This window comes from Callorhinchus milii, unplaced genomic scaffold (assembly GCF_018977255.1).
Source record: "Callorhinchus milii isolate IMCB2004 unplaced genomic scaffold, IMCB_Cmil_1.0 Scaffold2, whole genome shotgun sequence".
NCBI classification, from domain to species: domain Eukaryota; kingdom Metazoa; phylum Chordata; class Chondrichthyes; order Chimaeriformes; family Callorhinchidae; genus Callorhinchus; species Callorhinchus milii.
Window position 1 is genome coordinate 107,132,678 of NW_024704743.1, and position 27,485 is coordinate 107,160,162.

Sequence of the window (27,485 nt, forward strand, 5' to 3'; positions counted from 1 at the left end):
GTTAGCACCTAACAACACAAATATCCTGTATACCAGACTCAGCCAGAGGAGTTTACCACTTTAAACTTGAAGCAATCTAGAATGATCAACAGTTGTGAGACTGCCTTTCAAATTATTATGCTAAATGTCACTAAGATATTTTTGCTTAAAAAAACTACTGAACACTCACCAACAATCGTTCCATCCTGTCTTTATTTAATGCGCCCACTGGTGTGCTAAGGTCGCGAAATGTTTCAGGATTTGATAGATCTGTTTGAAAAGAAGAATATCTTGCTATGAAGATCATCTAATTAGGTAGAACAATCTTGTGCATTGTCTAATGATCACTCATTAAATCATTTAAATATATAGGATACAATGTACAATTTTAGACAGAAATATGGACGTAGTTTCCTAGTTTCAGATAATAAAAATTTGCTTCAATGGTACCTACCTAGATCTGGACTGGTGTAATCAGCTATGATCCAAGGAAAGACAGGATACTGGGAAAGGTCATTGCAGCTGCGGTCCCCCAGGTTATTGAGGTGCAGGAGGTACTCGTAATTTGACAGGTGTCCTTTTTGCCACTGCAGCATGTAGCTTTCAGCTGTGTGCTCCGCAACGTGATTTTCTTTTAAAGGAAATGGCAGACGGAAGAGAAATAAAGGAACTCAATTACTGATTCATATTATAACACTAATTGCAGCTGCTATCCTCATTTATACAACAACAAACATTCTTGAGGTGGGTCTTGAAGGTGGTAAGGGAGGGGGCGAGGTGGAGGAACTACGGGATGGAGTTCCAGAGAGTGGGGGCAGAGTGGCGGAAGGCCCGCCAACCAATAGTGGGGCGAGCAAGGAGGGGGACATGTGGAGTCCTGTAGCTCAGTGGTTAGAGCACTCGCTTTGCAAGCAAGAGACTTGAGTTCAATTCCAGGCAGGGCGAAACCTTGGGCAAGTTTCCATACTCCATACGCCTAATAATAATCCCTCTAAAACCAAAAAAAAAATAAAATAAAAAAATTGGTCATTTTCAATCTACGACTGTTTGTGGGACATTGCTGTGCGCAATTGGCTACCGCATTCGCCCACAAATATACAGTCAATTCACTTTACAGTGTGTTCTGTGAAGCGCTTTGGGACGTCCTCCCGACGTGAAAAGCGCTATATCAAATGCAAGGATTATTATTATTATTATGAAGCAGGGCGGAGCCCGCTGAGTGGAGGGAGCAAACAGGATGGTAGGAGGTTAGGAGGTCGGAAAGGTAGGGGGAGCAAGGCCATGGAGGGCTTTGAAGGTCAGGACCTGGATCTTGAACTGTATTCTCTATGTGATGGGAAGCCAGTGCAGTTGGGCAAGGATGGGGGTGATAGGGTCGCGGAGCCTAATGCGGGAGAGGAAACGGGTTGCGGAGTTCTGGATGATCTGCAGCCTGTGGAGGGAGGAGTTGGGGAGGTCGATAAGCATTGAGTCGAGCCTCGATGTAATGAAGGCGTGTATGAGGGTTTCGGCGGCCTGCAGTGTGAGACAGTGTATACAATACCAAATTACATTTGTAAAGCGCCTGAGCTGGGGGTGGTGGGGGGTTGGATTGAGATCAGGGAGAGTGGAAGGCAGAGAGGGTGGCCGAAGGCACGGTCGAAGAGGAGAGTCTTAAGGAGTGCCTTGAAGGAGGCAAGGGAGGCAGTGAGGCGAAGAGAATGTGGAATGGAGTTCCAAAGGTAGGGGGCAGAGAGGCTAAAGGCTTGACCGCTGTTGGTGGGGCTGGCTGGGCAGGAACATGGAGCAGTCTGTAGCCTGCAGAGTGGAGGGAGTGGACAGGTTGATTTGGGGTTAGCAGGTCGTAGAGGTAGGAGGGGGCAAGGCCATCGAGGGCCTTGAAGGTGAGGACAAAATTTTGAACTCGACCCTCCGAGGGATGGAGAGCCAGTCAAGCCGAGTGAGGGTGGGTGTGATGGGGTGACGGAGCTTGGTTCGGGAGAGACACAAGCTAGAGTTCTGGATGATCTGCAACTTGTCGAGGGAAGAGTTGGGGAGGCTGACAAGCCGGGGTTTGGCATAGCTTGGTTGTAATGTATAAGGGTTTCGGTGGCCTGAGGAGTGAGGCAGTGGCAGAGTCGGGTAATGTTGAGGAGGTGGAGGAAAGCAGAGCGGGTCATGAATGTAGAGTTTAGTTTCAAATTTGTGCCATGAAAGATTTTTTTATTTTATATTTTTGTGATTAGTTCCTCCTTGCCCCATTTTCCATCTCCCCTTCCGAACAGACGCCAAATGACATTCACCAGTGGTCTGATGTAGCTTTCCAAGAAGTGGATGTATTAACCATCCCAGGAAAGAAATTGATAATGTAGTGATCAAAATTGACCCAAAATGTGCTGGAAGTGACTACCCCCAACACCATTCTCAATCCAAACATCTGTGAAACCAAGTCATGGATTCAACATGCAACTGGAATTTGCTTTACTGACTTTGTGCAGAATCCTCCCCCCCACCCCCACCATCATTCAAACGCCACGATCCACATGTCAAAAGTGAGAGCCAGCTTCACAGATCCTGACATTGAGAACAGTGTTAGGAGACCACCTCTGACACATCTGGGTAATTAATATGACTATGTATTTTAAATTAAGCCATATTAGACCCCATTGCCACTACATATAAATAGGGTGTTCTCCAGCTGGTTGAAACCTTGTACTAATAAGGGTAGCGCAGAACAATAAACAATAGCTTGATGTGTGAATGGTAAAATCAGCTCAAATACATAACTAACATATTAACTGACCTAAAAAGGTTGCAATATAGTAGTAAAGTTCATCACGATCTTTGGAAGTGTAAAATTTCAAGTAGATGTCAGAGCAAAGATCATTTTCAGTGCAAAATACTTCAAGACCCTATAGGAAGAAAAGTGAAGCATAGGAAAAGCAGTTAGTATAACTCATTGCATTATAACTGCATTGAATTAGCACAGCATTCCAGATCAGCCATGGTGGTATAAAGAACATATAGCTTCTCCAGAGACTCTTGATTAAATTAGAAAAACAAGTTATTCTTTATGGCTTGGAAGATAATCCTACATAACTAGAGAACCAAACAATGATAAAGGTAGTTTCAATTATTTGAATCTATTGTAATATTGTTCCACGATACGGATTATGTGGCATAAATAAGAATCAATCACTCACCAGAGGTTTCAGCCCATGCCTCCTTTTGTAAATACGTCTTACATCACGCAACTTAATTTGTACAACAGGCTCCTTCAAAAGACACATCAGAAACATATTGTGAAATGTTATCCTATGTGAAGGAGACTATATAATAATAATAATCCTTGTATTTGATATAGAGCCTTATCACGGCATTGAGATGTCTCTAAAAGCACTTCAAGGAATGTACTGTAAAGTGCAGTGTGTGTATTTTTTGGGCGAAACGCAGCAGCCAATTGTGCACAGCACAGTCCCACAAACAGCCATGGAGTAAGTGACCATTTTTTTTATTTGGAGGATTGTTGCCCAGGATACCGGGAGAGAGAAACCCCCTTCTCTTTTTGAATAGTGCCGTGGGATCTTTCACATCCACCTGAACAAGCAGGTGTGTGTGTGTCAGCCTGGCTCAGTTGGCAGCTCTCTTGCCTCTGGTTGATCAGGGCGTGGTGGGTTCAAACCCCATCCAGAACATAGTACTGCGGGCGGGAGGAACGCTGTATCATCCCAGGCTGATGTTCAGGTGAGGTCCCATCTTTAACATCCTGGTGAGGTGGATGTTAAAGGTCCAGCGGCCAGTTAGACGAATTTAGACACAGAGAAGGGAGTTTCCCTGTCGGTGTCCCATTCCCGGTTCAGAGAGAGAGAGGGAGAGAGAGAGAAATTCATTTTCATATATCCATATAAATGTAAATTGTTTCTGGCTACTAAATAGTTTTAGTGGAGAAGCTAATTTAGGAACATTGTAAAATTCAAAACACAAAAAGGTACAAGAAAATGGAGTTGGCTCATCAAGTACACTCCTCTAACAGATAGTGCAATTGAACTCAGTTGTGGGCTCTACCTCAACCACTATATTTAAGAACAAAGATCTGCAAAGAAACTACCTAATTCCTGGAGGTTATTGTACAAAATGTCAGAACGTTTATTCATTCCCACAACTACACTATTCAAACTCAGCTCATTTCCTTCCTCAGCAATAACTTCAACTTCCTCCCTTTGCTATGAAACCACTGTACCCACAGAGTTTTGGCTCATCTCAATCAATGCACATTGCATTCAGAGTTTTTATTAAATCATTTGAAAACTTGGTTTACCATGTATGCATGTGAAATATTTTCCCCTCTACTGTCCAGCGTGAATATGTAGTTAGTCCAACTGGTGATTATTCTCCTAAGTGGGTAACTTGTTGGAACTGAGTTGGCTCAGAGGAGAAGTGTTTGACAATGGAATGTCAGAATTAAGCCCACTCTCTGTGGCGGCCTCAGTAGTCCAGTTCCTGAGGCAGGAGGATCAGTAGTGCTCCAGGGAACAGCTAATGACAGCACATCCAGGCTGGCGTATTGACAGGACATGGAAGTCACTCAGCTCACTAACTCTGCAAGCCAAAGCCCTAATGGGTAGAGTGGCCTTAGCTGGACAAGCACCAGGCAAGCTATGTGGCGTTTGCTGGTTAGACTCCAGTAGTCGAATCCCCAAACATTGGCTGTTGCCAACCTGCACCTAATATTTTCTGAAATTGGGTGAGCCGAAAGCGTCCCTCCAGGGAGAGTGCACATTCCCTTCCAATAACACCTCTGGAATTTCCATGTGTAGGTGGGATGCATGGAACTCTGTTTGGTTTGGATACTCTTGGATACTGCAATGGTGATGGGTTTCTGCATATGTCAAACACTAGGCTGACCAAAATAAAGCATGAATATTTCCAATGCGACTTTCGCAGGGATGTATTTTTCTTAATATTCTTTTGTAAAGGTACAAAAAGCCTAATAAATCCTTTAAATAGTTACCACTGAATTCCCAAATCACGTTGTGTGAGAAATTCTAGCTCATAAACTGCATTACCACAAATTTTACAACATTGCCTTTCACATCGAGAGGATGTTTCAAAGTGATTCACGCAACTGACTGGAAGCTGGGAGGGATGGAGAAAAGATTGGAAGTCCAGTCAGAAAGTTAGATTTGATCCAATCATGTCTTAGCTCTTCAACCTTCTCTTTCTCTACTTGTCCCTATGCTCAGGCACCTCCCTCAACCACTCCACCTCACTCCCTCTATCTTCAATGCTTTGCTGTAAATGACGATTGACTCAAGCTATGCAATAATGAAAAGGAAAAAGGGAAATAAGCAAACATTTGAAGAGCAATCGTACAACAGGAGAGTCCAACGGAGTGAGGTGGGAACAGAGCGAAAAGGTATTGGGTGAGAGTGGAAATTCCTTGTTTATTAACTGAAATTTAAAATTTTAACTTAACAATAACAAGTGGCAGTTAACTGGTATTAGGTGTTAATTGCCAGCTGACCAGTTGGAACTTCTTCTGCCGGAAGGTTTATAAAGGGGAGAATTGCGAGAGTCGAGCAGAGAGCCCAAGAGAATAAGTGGAAATTAGGTCCTAAGTAACTACAAAATGAACTAATAAAATAAGTAGAAATGACAGCACAGGCAGTGCGTCGGGAATGCAGTACGTGACAGTTTGTGGACTGTGAGACTGTCCCGTCTGCAGTAAATGTCTCTGGCTTGACACACTCCAGCTCAGAATCATTGAGCTGGAGTGAGTTAGACACATTCTGACAAATAAGGAAGGGGAAGGAATTTCTGGATAGTTTTATCCAGAACTCAAGTCACACCCCAGAGGAAAGCACAGGTACAGGAAGGGGAGGGTGTGACAGTCAGTGAGCAGGATAGCGGGAACCCAGGAGAGATAGAGAAAGAGGTCCCGCAGATACTGGTCCTGTCCAACAGGTACAATGCACTTTATACCTGTGAGCCACAAGGAGAAAGACTGTGGGGAGGAGAGCCACAATGCAGACCAAGGCATCATGGAGCAGAAGGCTGTCCGAAGGGGGAGGAGCAGAACAGAAATGTAATAATAATAATAATCCTTGCATTTGATATAGCGCTTTTCATGTCTTCTCGACGTCTCAAAGCGCTTCACAAAATATACTGTAAAGTGAATTGACTGTATATTTGTGGGCGAAATATGGCAGCCAATTGTGCACAGCAGTGTCCCACAAACAGTCGTGGATTGAAGTGACCAATTTTATTATTGTTTTTTTTTCTTGAGGGATTATTATCAGGCATGTGGAGAAAGGAAACTTGCCCAAGGTTTTTCCCTGCTGGGAATCAAACCCAGGTCTCTCGCTTGCGAGGCGAGTGCTCTAATGCTCTAACCACTGACCTACAGGACTCTTGTAGTAGTGATAGGGGATTCAATAGTTAGGGGCATAGATTGCATCCTTTGTAGCCACGAACGAGAGTGCTGAGGGTATGTGGCCAACCTGGATAAGGGATATCTCGAGGCGGCTGGAGAGGAATTTGGAAAGGGAGGGGGCAGATCCAGTCGTCATGATCCATGTTGGGATAAACAACACAGGTAAAAGACTGGATCTCAAGGCTAATAATCTCTGGATTATTACCTGAGTCATGTGCAACATGGAGTAGGGAGAAACAGATTACGAAAGTTAACACATGACTAAAGGATTGGTGTGGGAAAGAAGGGTTCCATTTCATGGGACACTGGCACCAGGTCTGGGACAGGAAGGGGGTGTCTTACCAGAAAGGATAAATGGAGCTGTGGCAAAGGCTTTAAGGTAGAAAATGGGGGGAGGGATCAGAATTAAATGACATAAGCCCAAATATAAAGGAAATGGGAGATGAGAGTATAGGTCAGACAAACAGGAGAACTGGAGACAATAATTCGTAGTGAGGAACCAGATGTATTAGGTATTACTGAAATATGGCTACAGAAAAAACAGGTCTGGCACTTAAACATTGCAGGGCATAACATATCTAGAAAGGATAGAGATGGGAAAAAGGGCTGTGGAGTAGTTGTACTTATTAGGGATAACATCATGGCAGTAGAAAAAAGGGATATGGCCATCAATAAAATAGAAACATAATCTGTGTGGATAGAGATAAAAGATAAGAAAGGATCGATCAGACAAATAGGGGTACTCTACAGACCACTTAATAGTAGAAGGGAGATAGAGGAAGAAATAAGCAACCAAATTAGGGAAATGAGTAAAAGACATACGATCATGGGGGATTTCAACTACCCCAAAATAAATTGTCTAGAAGAGATAGGTATAAGGGATAAGGAAATGGAGTTTCTTCAATGTGTACAGGACTCCTTTCTTACCCAGTATGTAAGCGGCCCAACAAGGGCGGAATCACTACTGGATTTATTAATGGGAAATGAACCAGAGCAGATAAGAGAAGTAAGAATAGGGGAACATCTAGGCAATAAGGACCATAACTTAATAAGGTTTAAGATAACGATTGAGAAAGACATGAAAATGACAAAGACCAGGGTAATAGATTGGAAAAAAAGCTGATTTTGAGGGGATGAGAACAGAACTTGGGGAAAATAAACTGGAAAACAATATTGGCAAACAAGGAGCTAGAGCAGCAGCGGGAAACATTTAAAATGGTGATCAATAGAGTCCAGGAGAAATATATTCCACTAAAAAACAAGATAAAGCTAAACAATAATGAGACTCTGTGAATGAATAAAAACATGAGGGCAAAGTTGAGATTGAGGAAAGAGGCATTCACTAAGTACATAAACAAGGGAGAGCATGACAGAAATAAATATGAGGAGATTAGCAAAGAAGTCAAAATAACAATTAGGAAGGCAAAGAGGAATTATGAAACTAAATTATTAAGGAATATAAAAAGTAGTAGTAAAATATTCTACAGACATATAACTAAGAAAAGAAAAATCAAAATAGGAATAGGACCACTAAGATAAGCTCACAGGCAGCCACAGCGAAATGGCAGAAATATTGAACAATTACTTTGCCTCAGTATTTACCAGGAAGACGGATCAGGTAGACGTGACAGTAGAAGAGTAGATCAAAAAATATATAAATACATTTAAAATAAAAGGGGAGATAAGCAATAAACTGATCAAATTCAGGGAGGATAAAACCCCTGATTTGGATGGATTGCATCCGCATATATTTTAAAAATCTAGGGAAGAGATAGCAGAGGCTATTGCATATATATAATTATTCATTAGAAAAGGGAGTAGTACCAGAGGACTGGAGGATAGCTAATGTTATACCTATATTTAAAAAGGGAGAGAGAGAAAAGCCCAGGAAACTATAGATCTGTCAGCTTAACATCGGCGGTAGGAAAATAATGGAATCCTTACTTGAAAGAGGTAATAGAAAAACATCTAGAAAACGAAAATATAAGAATAATCATTATGGATTTCAAAAAGGAAGGTCATGCTTGACCCTCCTCATTGAATTCTTTGAAGACATAACAAAAAGAGTAGACAAGGGTAATGCAGTAGATGTAATATATTTGGATTTCCAAAAGGCTTTCGATAAGGTACCATATAATAGACTAATGAATAAGGTCAGAGCATGTGGAGTCAGGGAAAAATAGTAGAATGGATAGCAAGCTGGCTACAAGACAGAAAACAGAGAGTAGGAGTAAAGGGTAGCTATTCAGACTGGCAGAAGGTGGGAAGTGGTATTCCACAAGGGTTGGTATTGGGACCACTGTTGTTCACAATTTACATTATCGATTTGGACTTGGGAATCGAAAGTACAAATTCAAAATTTGTGGACGACACCAAATTGGGAGGTGTAGTTAATACTGAGGAGGACTGCAAAAAATTACAAGACATTAATAAACTTGCTGAATGGACATTTAATTGGCAAATAAATTTCAATATAAGTGGGAGGTGGTACATTTTGAGGAATAAGGAGGTCACATATTGCCTGGAAAATAAGAATCTAAATGGGGTAGAGGAGCAAAGGGATCTAGGGCTACAGATACACAAATCGCTGAAAGTAGTGAGACAGGTTAATAAGGCCATTAAAAAAAAGCAAACCAAGCGTTGGGGTTCATTTCTAGAGGGATTGAAATGAAAAGCAGAGAAGTTATGCTAAACATATATCGAAGTTTGATTAGACCACACTTGGAGTATTGTGAACAGTTTTGGTCCCCATATTAAAGAAATGATATAGAGACACTGGAGAAGGTGCAATGGAGATTTAAAAGGATGATACCGGAACTGCAAGATTATACCTCTCAGGAAAGGTTAAACAAGCTTGAGCTATTGTCTCTTGAAAAGAGAAGGGTGAAGGGTGACCTAACAGAGGTCTTTAAAATTATGAAACGTTTTGATAGGGTAGATATAAAGAAGATGTTTCCACTTGTGGGGGAGATCAAAACCAGGAGCCATCAATATAAAATAGTCACAAATAAATCAAATAGCAGAGTTAGAAGAAACTTCTTTAACCAGAGAGTGGTGGGAATGTGCAACTTGCTACCACAAGTAATAGCTGAGGCGAATAGCATAGATGCATTTAAGGGGAAGGTAGATAGGTATGAGGGAGAAAGGAACAGAAGGTTATGCTGATAGGCTTAGTTGAGGAAGGGCAGGAGGCTCATTGGAGCATAAACATCGGCATAGACCAGTTGGGCCAAATGGCCTGGTCTATTCTGTGTATTCTATGTAATTCTATGTAAAAAGAAATCTAGGAGGAGGGAATATAACTCCATGGAGGAGCAGGTACCACAACAGGAGCTAGCATTAGATAGGCTTGATGGACCATAAATAGCTGTATGCTGTAAATTCTATGAACGCATGATTTTTTTTCAAAGTCTTAAGATTTTACAACATTTTCAACACCAAAAACCATGAAGCAGAAACAGAAAATACATTAAAACACCCAGCCAAGTAAGTAAACATTTGCACAATAAGAAAATTATCTGTAGCACTGTTTATTATCTGTAGCACTGTTTACTTATTTATCATTTTCCTTCAAGTATGATTGAGTTACATCAACTTCACTGTACATATGTTGTAAATTGCACAGACAAAGGGAGATCCTCTATCAATTGATAATATTTAAAAAAACGTCAGCTTCAAATTATAGTAAATTTTTTTACGTAATTCCTTTGTACTTTTTCTTAAAACTAATGTTGCATAGATCAAAAATATGTCATTGTGTTAATTTGTCTTTTGGCTTCACTCATATAGTCTAAGCTGACACTCCAATGCAGTATTTGGGATGTGCTGCATTGTTGAGATGCAATCCTTTGGATGAGATGTTAAATCGAGGCCATGTCTGCTTTTTCAAGTAGAAGTTAAAGGTCCCCTGGCTCTATTCGGAAACAGAATGGAGCTTCTCGCTCCAGTTGTCTTGGCCAGCAACCCCCCAAATAAATTCGCCATTCACTTCATGCTTGTTTGCATGACACTGCTGTGCGAAAATTGACTGCCAAATTCACCCACAAAGCACATAGTTGCTACACTTTACAGTATAGCAGGTGAAGCACTTTGAGACGTCCTGTTGAGTTGAAAGACGCTTTACACCAAATGTAAGGATTCTTATTGCAACATATCCTAAAATAACTAAGTGTCATCAGACGCTCAGTGAAAGGATTCTCTACATATTTCTTTTGAAATGTGCGATTTTTAAAATATTTAGTAAGTTCATTAACAGAACAATGGGCAACTAATTGCCCCAAAACACACAATCTTCAAAATAAATATAATACAACAAAAGATTACATTTGTATAGCGCCTTTCACGTTGGGAGGACGTCCCAAGGCAGTGTACAGCATTTCAGACAGGATATAGCAAAACAATAACTTACTGGATAACCATTTAAAGGCTGGAAATACAGATTTTGATCTGTGATGCAGACGTGTCCAGGATTGGTGACCAAAGGAGTGACCATTTCAGCTTCGCACTCCATATGAAGGCTTTCGGAAACGTTTTGAAATCTATAAGAAGTGTCAAAGTTACCATCAGACAATGAAATTAGGTGGATAGATAAATCCCAGTCTAAAGGCAAATTAATCCAAACCAACATGATCATTCAGAAAATAGATAAAAGATGCTTTAACTGCCATTAAATTCCCACTTTGTAGGATTAGAAGATGGCAATTATGATAAAGTCATACCAAGATTAGAAGTTATGCGCTTGACAAGCTTCACTAAAGTAGCACCTCAGCACCTCTACAAAAGAGTTATAGGAATTGAATTTTAAACAGGAAAAGTCAGCAACACAGAAAAGCAGGAATAGGCCAGAAAAGATGTGATACATGAAGAAAACAGGGCAAGGAAAACTGTGAAGAATGATGGAGAATATAAGACCCAGTGAAGTTTAGCAGAGTGATCAAATGTGTTGCTAATAAATTTCAGAGTAATTAAGTGTAAAACATAGATTATATATTTTCGGGGGGGGGGATGGGTGTGGATTATAGAATGGAAATACCATCAGAATGGCAAAACTATCAAATATGGAGAAATGGAAAGATATGGGTTACAATCAAATACACATCGTTAAAAGTGGGACAGCAGATGGGAAAACACAAAAGGAATATTAGGTTTTACATAAAGAAGCAATGAACACAAAATAAAGAGTTGCTGTTTACTCTTGGCAAGACACTGGCTATGTTGCAGCTGGAGTATTGTTTGTGCACACCCAAATATAAAATATCATGGCCACTGAGAGGAAAATACTAAAGATGCAAGGATTATACTGTAGTTATGAAAAAAGACTTTGAAACAGCTTGTCTAGATTCACTGGGGCAAATGATTCATACAGGATCTAATAAGTGTTCAGAATTATGAAAGGGATTGAGAGGGTAAATTATGAGATTATTTCCACTGGTTGGTGAATCAGCATCAAGGGCCATAAACTCAAGATCATTACTGGAAATATAAAAAGCGAGATAAGAAGTAATGCTTTTTACACAAAGGATTACCAGCATGTGGAACACATTACATGTGGTTATTGAAGCAGCATCAATACTATTTAAAATGGAATTTTTTTTTGTTAGTTAGGTCAAATAACAGCATTCAATTAACATGCCAATCACATACACAGTTTACTATCTACTAAAACAAAACTACGGCGCAGTACTGTTATAATGTAATCTTCTTTATAGCATCAAGTTAATAATAATGCGGTTGCACTATGTAAATCATTCACTGCACTTGCATTCAGACACACACCGGTCTGCTTTGCACTAAAATAGCCGACTTCAGATCATCAGGATGCCCGCAATGTCACTTTCTGATTCAGGCATATAGGAAGTGGCACTGGCAGTGACATAGTGAGCTAGACGCAAGACCTTTCTCTTTGACCGTGCCTTCAGCTCCCTTCTCGACTCTCTACCCACTCCTCGCTCCCTCCCTTCCCTCCCCTCACCCTGACCATTTCCCCCCTGCTCGGGTCCTGACCCAACTGTCCAGCGCCTTGGGACATCCTCCCGACATGAAAGGCGCTCTATAAATCAAATTTTGTTGTTGTTGTTAATGCGGGTACCGGCTGCTAAAGCGAGCCAAAGGGCTGCGTGCACGCACAGTAAAACCAGATATTACTATAGTGCATCTAGGGATTTTATGTATCCCAACCACAATGTAATAACAAGTATATTCTGTATCTTACCTGTTTTTATCAAATGAAGTCCGAGCCAATCGAGACTGCAAGATGGCTGTGATCTAAATTATAGCAAAGACAGATATATGGAGTCATTACACAGAATAGACACAAGTAGATGTCAGCTATATCAAATGCAACGATTATTATAATGACAAATAAGACAAATGCAATAAGCTAAAATTAAAGCTTTGTACCGGGGGGGGGTTAGAGCAAATTCGTTGGCTGATTTTCATCCAATTTTGAAATTTAATTCAATTCAACATAAATATAAGGATTCTGAGCTGGGATTGGATAGGAGGGGCTGATGGGAAGAGAATGAATGCATCTTTGTTCAGAAAACACTTACCATAGCAGTCTGGTCTGCCATCTTGTCCAGCTGAGAAGCTCTGTGAAGCTATGAAAGGAATATATATATATTATATAATATAGTAACAATTTCAGGAGAAAGTTTGATGTACACCTAGAGATTATGCTATTCTGACCAATAATATTTTTGATATTTGATATAAACACTGCAGTAGGTAGATGGAAATTATAATTAGTCCCAGAGCACACTAGACTTTGGGCACAACTCCTGTGATGGGGTGTTGAGGTGGGGTAGAGTCATATCCCTGGACAATGTCACGTTACAGAAAACAACTCAGAAAATTACAGTACACAATATTTTACCTGGAGTAAGCTCTGTATGGCATCTTGTGCTTTTGAAGTGTTCTCTATCTTGAAGACATAATCCTTCTTCCCCTGGTTTTAAAACAAGGTCAAGTTATATAATAATTGAATTTATTTTACAATAGTGCATCCATTAAATTAGCAAACAAAAATAAGATCTTCAATGCTGAATGAATAAAAGCTGAACAAGAACACTTATGAAAATTACTTATTGCTTTAAGGCTCAAAATAACTGGGGGTTAACTTCCTCTTTTGTATTCATAAGAAAATGTGCTTTTTTTAAAAAAAATGCAAGCTTCAGCCATGCATCCAGTTGTTCACACAATTTGTGCCCATGATCACGAATAACCTGAGCATATAAGAGTCAACTCTAACGATTGGATTATTATATATCTCTATTGATTCATTCTTTCAGTTAGTTAGTACACTGAATCAGTGCTTGGCTAAAAGTCTATTCCCTTTCAGCTTCTTTGTCTCCCCTCTAAAATGTGTTCCCATCTTAATTCCCCATTACACAGAGAAATTAAAATAAAAAAGTGGCCAACAGGGTAAATTAAGTGCATTACAGATCAAGCGCTCTGGGACGCTACCCTGCATGAAGCAATATAAATGCAAATTGTTGTTGTTTAGAAATGGCAATAAATAATATGGATTCAAATGTCTCACTCTCTGATACTCGATTGCGGAATCCCTTTGACTTGACCGGTCGCTCACCTCCTTCAAGGTCCGCCTCAACTGCTTCAATGTGCTTAAAAAAAATCTTTGATTGCAGCCATCTTTCCCCCGCCCCCCACAACCTCCTGCCCCTTCCAGCTCCAGCACAAACCCTGGATTGTCCAACAACTTGGGACATTCTCTTTGTGTGAAACATGTTATATAAATGTAAATTTGTATTGGATTGTTCATTCAAATTGAAAGCGCAAAAATGCAGATGAGCAGTGTTACATTACAGGTCCCCACATCATGCAGAAAATCAGACTCAGTCCCACTAAATCACTCCACATAATCTCTTCGGTCAGTTCCATGAATTTTCTCAGTTCTCAATTTCCTTCATATATATCCCATTCACAAGATTTTCAGGATATATTATGTAACAAAACAAAATAGAAGGCGGTTATTTGCAACACCTCTTCATCCTCTCCTACAAAAGAAGCTGTCTGTAACTCGACTTACAAACATAATTTGTTGTTGTTGTTGAAAGGTTTAAATCTCACCGTGTAAACAGTTTGTGAAGCACTTTCCACATAGCCCCACACTGTAGCCACTAAGAACTGGAACATTGGATTTTATCAAACTAGAAATGAGCTGCCTCTAGTCTTGATCAATACAAGATAAATATAGTCATATAGCTGGAGAAGTGAGCTGAAGTAGAATGTAATTGGTTGTTGTAGTGACCCTAGACTTCTTCATCTAAGCTGGTCTAACTGGTTCCTGTCATGTGAAATGGCTGATGGTCAAGATGTTCACCAGATCACAAAAAAGGTTTGGATGAAATAAGCCCTTCGGCCCATTTTGACCTCATCCTTTCATTTAAAATAAAATGGGTTCAATTTAACAAAAACACATGGAGGCCAAAAAGGTTATTCATTCCAGTCTTGAAAATGTGCTTAAAAAAACTTGAATATTAAAAACAAACAAGAAAAGTTAAAATTTAACTTCAACTTATCCTTACTACTTTATCATTTTCTACTTATTTTAACCATGTGTAGATGGACTAAATTTATAGTAATATCCCAGACTGAGACATTTGAAAGACTGGTGTCCGTTCCTTTTTACTTTGATGCAGAAATACGTATAGTCAAAGGCATTATTTTTATAAACAATTTCAAAAGCAACTGCAACAATCCTATGATAAGATCTGATTTGCAAACGAAAATGCCTTGCAAGGAATCATAAGCAAACCAGACTCCAAATACAATGTCTCCATGCTGCAGGCATTTACACATTAATTGAGGTTAAATACATCTCTTTCTTTAACATGATTATAATTAGTCTGACTCGGATATGAAATTCATATGAAATTCAATCCTTTATTAAAATAAAATAAACTGGGAAAACCATTAACCTACCCTTTCAATTTTATATGGAGCCACTATGCAATGTTCTTTGATTAAACAGATCTAAAAAGAAAAAGAGATCAAAGTTACTGACAAAAGATGCAAAAATTCACAGTGCAAAATGAGAACAGTATTGTCTAACTTCAAAAGTAAAATCATATAAATATGATTTTATTCACTGGTAGTTTAACATTCAGTGGTGTGATTCTATCCATCAAAGTTGATATATAATTAAACTGAGGTCCAGCCTGTCTGCCTGTTCAGGTGGAGGTCAAAGACTGCACACACTATTTGAAAAAGAGGGTTCATCCTCCAAATAAAATGGGTCATCTGTTTCAAGGCTGATTGTGGGATATTGCTGTAAACAACTCGGCTGCCACCTGTTGAAATATACCGACTATCACCTCAGGGTGCCTTGGTATATTTTAAACAGTAATCGAATGTTCCAGAAGGTTTGATAGTTAAATGGTTAAAAGTAGCTTTGCTGGACGGGCTGAGGTCAGTTTCTGATTACATTTCATATGTGGAGTCCTGTAGCTCAGTGGTTAGAGCGCACTCGCTTTGCAAGCGAGAGACCTGGGTTCAATTCCAGGCAGGGCGAAACCTTGGGCAAGTTTCCTTACTCCACACGCCTAATAATAATCCCTCCAAAACCAAAAACAATAATAAAAATTGGTCTTTTTCAATCTACGACTGTTTGTGGGACATTGCTGCGCGCAATTGGCTGCCGCGTTCGCCCACAAATATACAGTCAATTCACTTTACAGTGTGTTCTGTGAAGCGCTTTGGGACGTCCTCCCGACGTGAAAAGGGCTATATCAAACGCAAGGATTATTATTATTATTGAGCATTGATTTAAGAACAATGGGCCACAGAAAGAAAAGGCTGCAGCCTCAGACAGCTGCCTATCTCAAGGCTGAGAAAAAAGCAGACTGTGGAAGACTGCCCAGAACTTGTCCATATCTCTCTCTGTGCAAAGCAGCCTACGAAGGGTGGGGGCTATCTCTGTGACCAGGGGAAGTGGAGTTAGAAACACATAAAAGAAAGATGTAACTTTGAAATAGTTGGGAGTTTGTGTAGAGGGTCAGCACACTTCGATATTGATTCTACTGCATCTATGTATACGTACAGGGGTGAGGGAATTTACCTCCAGTAAGAAAGTGACCATTAAAAGTGAAAGAGGAGTAGTGGGTAATATGGTTTTGGTTCTGTTTGCTAGGCAGAGAAGCAATAACAATAGTAGTAGTTGGTCCAGGGAAACCCAGAAGTCAGGTTAGGCAGTACGAGTTAAGTGCTGGGCTAATAGTTGGTTGTGTGTTGAGTTTAGCAGAGCTACTCTCCATGATTTGTTACCGTTGTCGATTGAATATTGCTGTGTATGGTTGGTTCCAAGGGTTTACCGGACGCCAGTCCCTGTTTAGTGTTGGTATTACGAGAATCAGTTGTCTCTGAGGGGTATTTCCAGGGGCTGATCTCTCCAGTGTATGTCAAGGTGTGATCCCAAGTCTACTGTTTAGTCTGGAGTACAAAACAATGCTTGGATATGTGTTGTCATCCCTGTATCGTCAGTAGTACTGATTGGTCTGGAGTATGGAACAGTGTCTGGATACTTCTGGATACATATATCTGTGCTGTATTATTATTATTATTGTGTTGTATGTCATAAAGTTAATTGTACTTTACTGTTTGTTTAATAAAATAAACACTATACTCTTACCACCACTTGTCGAATTATTAACACACCTTCGCCTACAAACAGTCACTCCACTTTACAGTAAATCACGTGAAGCACTTTAGGACGTCCTCCCTCCTGAAAGGTGCTTTACCAAATGCAAGGATTATAATGATAATATATCTTCCACTGAATTACTTCTAAAAGAACTTTGGTTCCATTCTGCAAAAATAAATCCGTTTAAGGGAACAAGTAGTTCTGCATTATGATTGGAAGTACAACTTTTGTCAGTGTTGAAGTTCTCCCTTAAAACAATCTTTGACAGAATGAGGAAGGGTGCTCAGGGTAGGGACCATGGGAAGTTGCAATGGTGTTTTCACATTAATCTAAATTCAGAGTTGCACCAACTTCCAGAAAGAGATCAAGTCAAACAGCATCTTAGATGATAATAGTTTGTCCAAGTAGCCTGAAATCCCAATCACCATTATGCAAAAGAACCTTATGCAATTAATGGAATACCTCCCATTATATTCAAAGGCACTACTGAGTATAATGGGACACTCAAAGACCTTTAATTTTCAGAGTTCATCAATTAAATCGCAAGAAACATGCTGTATCTTTTCTGTGAAAAAAAACAAGTGAGGGACCAGACAAGTTCACAAATAGAATTTTTCCTTCTGACAAGTAAGTAGGCAGAATCAAAGAGAATCAAGTTCTGTAATACTGAGAGCGTGTGGGGCAAAAGGAGCAATTTCCTGCTCCACCGGAGTCCTGTAGCTCAGTGGTTAGAGCACTCGCCTTGCAAGCGAGACACTGTGTTCAATTCCAGGCAGGGCGAAACCTTGGGCAAGTTTCCTTACTCCACACGCCTAATAATAATCCCTCCAAAACAAAACAATTAATAAATTGGTCAGTTTCAATCCACGACTGTTTGTGGGACACTGCTGTGCGCAATTGGCTGCCACGTTTTGCCCACAAATATACAGTTAATTCAGTTTACAGCATATTCTGTGAAGCGCTTTGAGACGTCTAGAAGACATGAAAAGCACTATATCAAATGCAAGGATTATTATTACTATTATCATTACCAAGGTTCAGATAAGAAATGTACAAACCACTTGATTTCATCCTTCCTCAACACTAACCCGCTTTGTTTCAATTACAGCGCCAAGCCATTTTCGTAAATGAGTTCAGTGTTCTGGTCTCTACCGCTGTTCCTGGTAACCCAGTCCAACTAATGGATTATTTTATGGGTAAAGATGTAATTCTAGGTTCTGTGTTGTTTACGGCAATTTCCCGCCATCAGCCTTGAAACAAATGCCCTTCATAACCTTCAACGTCTTCATAACTTTGAAACAAATGCCCTTCATAACCTTGAACTTCTGCCTCTTATTGCTTATAAGATAAACTTCTAGTTCCGTTAAAAGATCTAATAATAAATCTGACCTAGACTTCAATCTCAATGATCTAACTGGAGAATCTTCACCGACCATCTACATTTATTGAAGATAAGTTATTAGAAATACACTGAATGAATTCAGAAGAATGCTCAACAGGAAGGGGAAAAAAACATCAATTCTGACACGGCTTTTTGAAAAAAATTTGAAGGTTGTTCTGAAACCTCCACAGTAAAGCAAATAAAATGAACGATTTCATAAAGTGACTGCTATTGATAAAAAAAATGTCAAGAAGCACATCTGAATTCACTCTACAGGCTGCAATAGCCGGCTGGCATATCAATTTTATTACATTTATTAAATATTACTGGAGCACAAAAGATCTTTGTGGTTTATTTGGCTACTCTTCATAAGTAAAAATAAATTAATTTTATATTAATAATAATCCTTGCAATTGATATAGTGGCTTATCACATCACTGAGAATTCTCAAAGCGCTTTACAGGATATACTGTAAAGTGGTTTGACTGTGTATTGAGTGAGTGAAACCCGGGAGCAAGTTGCGCACAGCAACGTGCCACAAACAGCCATGGAGTGAGTAAACAATTTTATTTGAGGGATTGTTGGCCAGAACACCAGGAGAAAGCCCTTTGCTTTTCAAATAGCACCACAGGATCTTTTATATCCACCTGAACAGGGCTCGGTTGAACATCGCATCCAAAGGACGCACCTCCATCAATGCAACAACCCCCGTCCCAAGCACTGCAATGAAGTATCAGCTTAGATTATGTGATTCTAAGTCCCGACATTTTATGAGATAATGTGTGACCAGTTTATTCCTAAATTTAACATCAACTGTTAAATGTGCAAATACAAAATCCTTCTCAAGTACCCAAGCAGTTAAAAGTTAGATTATAAGTAAATGCTTAATAGTTTGAAAATCCCTACCTGCTGGCAGGATAGGCGGAATCCACAAACTAAATTTCTGTAAAAGCAGAATTTATTTCAAGTAAAAAAATAGGAAATCACTACTGCCAACGTATCTCAAATGAAATTGAAAATCATCCCCAGACAAGCCTAAACTTACTCTTCAGAGGGATTATTACTTTGCTTATCCTCCAGCTCTTCAATTCTGCTGCAGTCTCTGAAAGAGAACTGCAAATATTCAAAGGTCAGTCTACATTGACAGTGTTCTGAATTCAAAAGCAGCACATTAGTATTCAGTGGAAAAACATAATTTAAGCACTACATAAATAGATCGTTAGTGTCTGATTTTATTGTAAAAGGTGCAAAGATTCTCATTTTATATCTAAAATTTACATAGCCATTTATTTCTTAGAAAAATAAATATTGAAGCCTTGAAATATTGCATACCCTTTTAGTAATGCTGTCCAAGAGAAGGTTATTCAGGAATCCAAAAAACAACGGATATTTAACTGACCATTAATAAGAATTACTGTGCCTAGTAAATAGATCCTGTACAAACAAAACATCCTTAACTACAGTAGCATGTAACTTTCAAGTCAATTTGCTTTCATTTAAAAATATTCATATTTACTAAAGATTCAGTTTTACAATGCAGATCATATCGATACCAATATTGGACAAAAGTAAACAATGGCAGAAAAAATATCTATACAAATAACAGACACGTCAATTTAATCTTGTGATTAACAAAACAAATCAGTTAATAAAACTGTCAATAACAAAAGGCACTTTCTAGTACAGCGTATAAAGCCTTGTTCAAATTTCTTTGTTATGAAAAAATGACAATTTTGGTTAATAAACAAATCACCACATACAAAGATTCCCAAAGAAGTGGAGAAAGAGGATTCGAGGAGGAAGATTGGGGTTCCTTCCATTACAACAAGCATTTATAAAGCGTCCTTCAAGCGGGGTAGTGTCTTGGAGCGCTTAACAGTAGTGAAGCAGTTCAGAAAGGTAGGAAGGTACTAGGGCATGACCATCACTCAACATAATGTAATGTTTTAGTTGCAATGTCTCAAGGATAAGGGAATAATGTCAGCATGTAAGCTTTCTCCTCACTTGTGGCCATTTTCATTGCTTTAAATTTTTCTTGCATTGGTATCTTTACTTGTACAGCAAGTTATGATTTTTGATTGGGATGTTCCTCCTGACATGAAAGACGCAATATCAATGCAATTTGTTGTTATTATTGATAAATATTGGTGCTTATGTAGAAATCATTGTAGAACATTATAATAAATAATGACACAGCTTCTGCATTGCCTGTCTAACGAACCACAGTATATTAGCTTCAGTGATCTTTTAATTAATTTGCTACCATTTTGAAAAGTAACATCTTCTTTAGAACTTACTCTTTTATTCATGAGATGCTAATTCTGGTTAAAACAAGAAAAGCATAGCATAACCTCAGGTATATAGTGCAAAATGCCAATGAGATAGTAGCAAGTATCGCCCTTCAAATGAAACAAATCCTCAACTCAATTGAGTTTTCTGTTCATACAGCTGAGATAATTTTCATCTTATGTCATGTGCACCCAGGACAATATTGATTGGTCCATATATTGTACTATAAAATATAACATTTGCATTTTTAGAAAACAACTCACATGATTCTGGGAACTATGAATTAATTAAGAAAAAACATACATTTCACAATTACAAATGCTCTGTGACACTACCTGCATGAAGAGTGCTTTATAAACGCAAGTTGTTGTTTAACATTTTTGGGCATTGAATTTCAAACTATGTTATGTTAGAAAGTTCCTACACGTTTAAATGTTGTAGCATACACCAACAATTATACAAGATTAGCCAAAGGCAGCCACTGTTAACTGGTGATACCAATTCTACAGATTGTACCTTTATAACAGGTTCTGATATCTGTTCAGGTTCAAACATCAACGATTTAGAACATATCTTGAGGGAACCTTTAATTTTTCTGCAACAAAAACAAATGATGAATTTATAAGTGATGTTTTTGGTCACACAAATGATGTTAAAGAAACCTATCAAGACAAAAAGCTTTAGGAAAGTCATCTCCTCCAATTAACCCGACCACCAACTATGGTCGACATTTATTGGAGAAACCTACTTTCTGGCCTATCCTGGTGGATGTACTGTAGATCAAAATGATCTCAACCATAAGTATAATTCCTGAAAAGGATTTTTATTCATTTCAAATGATATTCTCAAAGATCTGAGGAAAAAATAATAACAAAGTTCAGACCAGCAGTGAAGACGAATGTACATTTGAATACTAGACGTAACACAGTACCATTAATATTAAGAGTTCAGTTGCAATGTAATCCGAAAACTGATTGAACGCTGTTAATTTTTTTGTGTGATTAACATCTAGTTAACCTTACCTTGGTAGATAGCACTCCAGGACACTACCCTGTGTGAAGGGCTCTATTTAAGTGCAAGTTATTATTGTCGTTGATTTAGATGAACAAAGTTCTTACATAAACATTTATTACATAATAATATGTAAATAATTGAACATTAAACATTCCAGTTAAAGACCATCGTCAGCACTACATCCAGCTTCACTCCATTATAACAAGCATGTAGCAAACAATAGACTGTGACATTTTTATAGTAAATTTAAATTCACAGGTGGCGAACCCATTTCCACTGGCGGGTGGGTCAGTAACCCAAGGATACTGATTTAAAAATAGTTGTTAAAAGAAACAGAGGGGATGTGAGGAGAAATGTTTTCATATAGCGAGTTGCTGGGATCTGGAATGAATTGCCTGAAAGGGTGGTGGAAGCCGATTCGATAACAACTTTTAAGAGAGATGCAGATAACTACTTGGAGTGGACAAGTTTGCAGGGCTATGGGGAGAGAGCGGGGGAGTGGGATTGACTTGGATAGCTCTTTTCGAAGAGCTGGCACAGGCACGATGGGCCAAATGGCCTCCTTCTGTGCTGTATAATTCTATGATTCAGTGGAATCCGCTTTCGCCAGATGCCGGTTAATCCCGGACATAGCGAAAAATCGAACAAAACGCCTGGCCCCGATTCATTTGCATTCTTGCCTGTTTTAAATATGCCTGTTAATTTGGACAAAAATCTGGTTAATCCGGGCAAAATGCTACATTGGTTGCCGCTGCACGTATTCACTCGGGCCTTCTGTGTCGAGCCTTCAGCCACGAGGGGATGTAGAAGGGAGGAGTCAAATTATGATTGACAGCAGACTCCAGCCATTCACGAGAGTTCAGAGGAATGGGAAAGAACTAGGGAGAAGATGGGAGGAGTCAAATCGCAAATGATTGACAGCTGAGCCGCTTGTGACTGGGTGGAGCCCATCCATTCACAAGCGGCTGAAGGCTGTCAATCACCTCAGCACCGCAGCTACTTGGCCCCCTTCCCATCGTATGGGAAGGGCAATGGGAGGGAGGAAGCGCAGACGTTCCTCTGCTGGCCGGGAATGGTATTTTGGTTAAACTCGGACACCTCTTAAGTCGGACAAAATATCAATGCATATGGCTAAACCCGCTTCCACTGTATATATTTTTATAGGTGTACTTGGGTAACTTAAATGTCATTCCCTATTCTTTGGCTACATATACTGACAACAACAGCCAAGAAGTCGGATGCACATTCCTGCCTCTTCCACCCACCCACTTTTCAAGAAGAACCAAGGAATCTGTAGGCACACGCTCCGATTCAATATCTCTTCCTTCCACCCCCCCCCTCCACCTCACCCGCCCTTCTTTGACTTGCTGACTCCCTACCAACCTGCCCGCTCCCTCCGTTCATCGGGCTCCGGTCTGCTCCATGTCTTCTACCCGACCCGCCCTATCATCGGTGACTGGCTTTCAGCCTCTCTGCCCCGAAACTCTGTAACTCCATCCCATGGTCTCTTCACCTCTCTTCCTCCCTTGCCTCCTTCAAGGCCAGTCTTAAGACCCTCCTCTTCGACTGTGCCTTTGGTCTCCCTCCCACCTCTCTGCCTTCCTTCACCCCTACACCACCCCTCCCCCATGCTTGGGCCCCGACACCTGACTGTTCAGCACTTTGGGACGTCCTCCCGACGTGAAAGGCGCTCTACAAATGTAATTTTGTGTTGCTGTTGTTGTGTTCAACATGGACAGACAAGGAATAGAGCCAGGAATGAACCTCCATTTGTCCTTACTCTGCAGCACTGAATGTGGACTCACTAAAAATATATTTTTTCCAAAACCATTACAACAATGGCCATCTTCACACAGAGGAAGATATAAGCAATTCAAAATAAAATTGAAATGTCAAGCTATAAATATGAACACAGCACAGCAGTAGATTGCTCATAGAAGATCTTGGAGTGGATACTTTATATTGGATACTTTATATTAGAGTCCTGTAGCTCATGGAGTCCTGTAGCTCAGTGGTTAGAGCACTCGCTTTCCAAGCGAGAGACCTGAGTTCAATTCCAGGCAGAGGGCGAAACCTTGGGCAAGTTTCCTTACTCCACACACCTAATAATAATCCCTCCAAAAACCAAAAACAATAATACATTGGTCATTTTCAATCTACGACTGTTTGTGGGATATTGCTGTGCGCAATTGGCTGCCGCGTCCGCCCACAAATATACAGTCAATTCACTTTACAGTGTGTTCTGGGATGTCCTCCCGACGTGAAAAGCGCTATATCAAATGCAAGGATTATTATTATTAATATATATATGGTTAGTGGTTACTTTGTCATCAGTGAGAGAAAATACACTTTAGTTTCATGGATAGAGAAGTCATGGAATACGATTTACATCCCAAGTGGACACTGCCCTCCAAAGTCAGTACCAAAGCTACAAGTGAGTTGTGGTAACCACTACGCCTATAATACAGAACATATCAAGTGTTCATTCAAACTGAAGATCGGGAAAGCAATTAAAAATTTACATGAAAATAATAATAATAATGCTTGCATTTGATATTGGGCCTGATCACATCTTCGAGGCGTGTCAAAGCACCTCACAGAATATTCTAACTGTGTACATCAAATAATTTTCTGATTTTAGTAAGTATACTGCAGATTGCATAGCAGTTTTGCTGATGCGACTATGAATTGTTTTCTTTTTCCCATAGTGAAATATAGTTAGCTCTCGAAACAGGAAAAATGCTACAATGTTTATACACTATAGGCCTGTTACAAAAGACATCTGAGCCTAATCCAAAACAACTTTAATAAAAAAAAGTGTTAAGAATCAGTTGCCAATATTAAAATAATTCAGGATGACTGAAAATAAATTATACACAATTTTGAAAAAAACGATAGAACCCAAGGTGGTGAGAATGTTTGGATGCCCTTAATTATTTTTAATGAATTACTCTTATTTTAAACGATCCATTGAACATACAATATTCAATCATGTTCAATCCTGAGTCTGTTCTCAGTTCAAAGCAGAAGAGGGAAGAACATCGAGAAGAATTGATCAGAATCATTAAGGTACAATTTTGACCAAATCTACCCTTACTTGGGGCAAAGATTAATACTTTATTTTCTTTTAACTGTTTTTAGTACGTCCAATTCTCTTTCTACACGACATATGCCTCTCTGCTCCTTGTCTTACTTTCTCTTGCTGGAGTGCGGTTGCATGAGCGCCGGTTGCCCTCTGGTACCCAGTCAAAGTGGCCACTGTTCATGTGTGAACCTAGATGGTGATGTTGGCAGGCCACTTGACTGTAGAGGGTGGCACAGCCAAGCTGATCTCTCCCCACCCGGCTGTTACAGACATGCACAACCAATTTAGGCTTTCCAAGCAGCCCGGCTGAGCAGACAGGCAAAATTAGAAAACTAATTGGGCCCACTAAATTTATATTAAACCAAAGACAAACACGAACTGTACATCACAAAAACTTTCGTAAATGATTCCCGAGGCTTTCAGGGTTTTTACAATACCTGTTTTCGCCTTTTTCATTGGCAAGCACATAATAAAATGTGTGGTGATCAAAGTAATACTCCTCCAGGTCAAGAAGCAACAGAGAAAACCTGTTAGAAGAAAAACAAATGAAGTAATAAACGGTTTAACCTTTTCCAAATACAATATATACAATATACAGTATATAAATATTTTAAAAAGACAGTGTATTTGGCATTAAGAGAACTCTCCAGGAGATACACATGAAATACTGTGTAGGTTACAGCTGCTTCTGAAAGAACACAACTTACATTGATATAGCACATTTTGCATAAATGGAAAGTCTCAAAATAATTTGATGAAGGGAAGTAAACTATATACTGTACACAAGAACAACAGAAAAGCATTTTCAACGTTACAGGACTTTGGTGCATATGTTTATTCAGTATCATGGCTTATTGTGCATAAAAAGATAGGATGTTATTACTCGGATCAGTGTAGTATCCTGATCTTTGGTAACTAAGGTACGTACTGTATATAAATACCATTCGGTCACTGGATCAAAATAACCATGTTCATGTCCTCAAAATGAGCAGTAAAAATAAAATCATCCTAGCTGCCAACATTTTTTTAACAAAAAATTCTTATGCAGCATTTTGTATCTAAAAGAACATTTCAAAGTTTTTCACAAATAAATAAAGCGAACCTTGTTATGGATGGAAATGGGAAGCAATGCCCACAAAACAATGAGACGAGTAATGTGAATGATGGAGGTGGAATGGAATTTGAATAAGGGAGGGATATAAATTGGGCAACCAGGAGAAAAATCCTGCACTTTTATTTGAAAGGGAGAAAGAGAATACCTTAATATCAATCTGAATCAAATGGTAGCTGGATCTCAATTTAACATTTTGAAAAGGGATTATGATCTGGTTTTTTTTTTACAGCTACAATCATGTAGTTTGGTATAAAATGTTCTATCCAATGACCCGATTAAGGTTCTGGAAGTGCCTATTGTTCAGTTAACCTCCAGGTAGACCACGGCACACAAAAAATAAGCAACATAGCTAACAGTGAAGAAGATTGTAAGCAACTTCAGAAATAGACCAACTGGTAGATTGGGCAGAGAAGCGGCAGATGAAATTCAATGTAGAAAGGTAAAATTATACATTTTGGAAAGAAGAATAAGGGGAATTGTATCCTAAATGGTAGAATTTTAAAAGGAGTAGAAGAGCAGAGACTTGGGGGTTAAAATATATTAAATCTTTACCAGTGAGAAGGCAGCACAATATAATACAAATTTATGTAGTGCCTTTCATATCAGGAGAAAACTGAAGAAAGCTAATGAAATTCTAGGTTTTATTATTACAGGTATAAAATATAAAAACAAAGAAATGATGTTTAGCTCGTATAAAATGTTAGATAGATCAGTTAGAGCATTGTGCTCAGTTTTGTCTGCCTATTTTAGGAAAGATGTCAGGGGTATAGAAAGAGGGCTCAAGGGAGATTTTCTAGAATGATCCCAGGGTTTCATACCAGGATGATCATGGTTTGATCTAAGAGTAAAGACCTGAGGAATTGGGCCTGTTTTCCCTGGAACAGAAAATGTTGCTGGGAGACCTGACTGAGGTCTTTAAAATTATGAGGCATTTTGATAAAGTAGATAAAAATAATTTCCGCTAGTTGAGTCAGTGACTAGAGGACATCAATTTAAGTTAATTAATAATGGAAAAGAGGGTAGGAGGATTTTATTTAAAGTGCTTTTCAGATGTGCAATGCACTGCCAAATGCTGTGATCGAGGCATGATCCATATTAGCTTTCAGGAGGAACTAGGTGGATACTAAAAATGAGTAACTTGAGTATGGGGGAAAAAGACATGTAAATAGGATTGAAAGGATTTCTCTTTCAAAAAGCCAACAAAGATACAATGGGCCAAATGGGCTTTTGGGACGTCCTCCCGACTTGAAAGGAGCTATACAAATGTAATTTTGTTGTTTCCATGATGTTAAGTGCTACCTGCTACCTAGAGAGAACAGTGTCTCTCGCTCATGGAATGATATCCCAGTGGAAGAGAAAAGAGTTAAAATATTTCATTCTAGAAAGGAAGAAAATTGGCAGAGAAAATTTCTTCCTCGTAATATTCAGCAAACAACTCCACTGGCAGCAGCACTCCAGTACATAAGGCACTATCTCCAGCGGCATTGATCGCAATAACCAGAAGGTTTCCTCCCTGCTTCAGGAGTCAGCAGCCATTCGTTTGATGGAACT

At 39.3% G+C, this 27,485-nt stretch overlaps 1 protein-coding gene across 1 annotated transcript in view; it reads right to left on the bottom strand.

Annotated features, from left to right (window-relative positions):
- The window catches only part of nsmaf (neutral sphingomyelinase (N-SMase) activation associated factor), a 48,490-nt gene that overhangs the window by 18,221 nt on the left and 2,784 nt on the right, over nt 1–27,485 (bottom strand). Inside the window, exons 2-14 of the mRNA XM_042332626.1 lie at nt 25,258–25,347; nt 21,238–21,316; nt 19,478–19,545; nt 19,339–19,375; nt 15,335–15,385; nt 13,266–13,337; nt 12,943–12,990; nt 12,603–12,655; nt 10,800–10,929; nt 3,162–3,233; nt 2,762–2,870; nt 434–610; nt 170–249 (exon numbers count right to left, since the gene is read on the bottom strand). Coding sequence (XP_042188560.1) covers nt 170–249; nt 434–610; nt 2,762–2,870; nt 3,162–3,233; nt 10,800–10,929; nt 12,603–12,655; nt 12,943–12,990; nt 13,266–13,337; nt 15,335–15,385; nt 19,339–19,375; nt 19,478–19,545; nt 21,238–21,316; nt 25,258–25,347 — 1,066 coding nt within the window. The remainder of the gene's footprint in view (nt 1–169; nt 250–433; nt 611–2,761; nt 2,871–3,161; nt 3,234–10,799; nt 10,930–12,602; nt 12,656–12,942; nt 12,991–13,265; nt 13,338–15,334; nt 15,386–19,338; nt 19,376–19,477; nt 19,546–21,237; nt 21,317–25,257; nt 25,348–27,485) is intronic.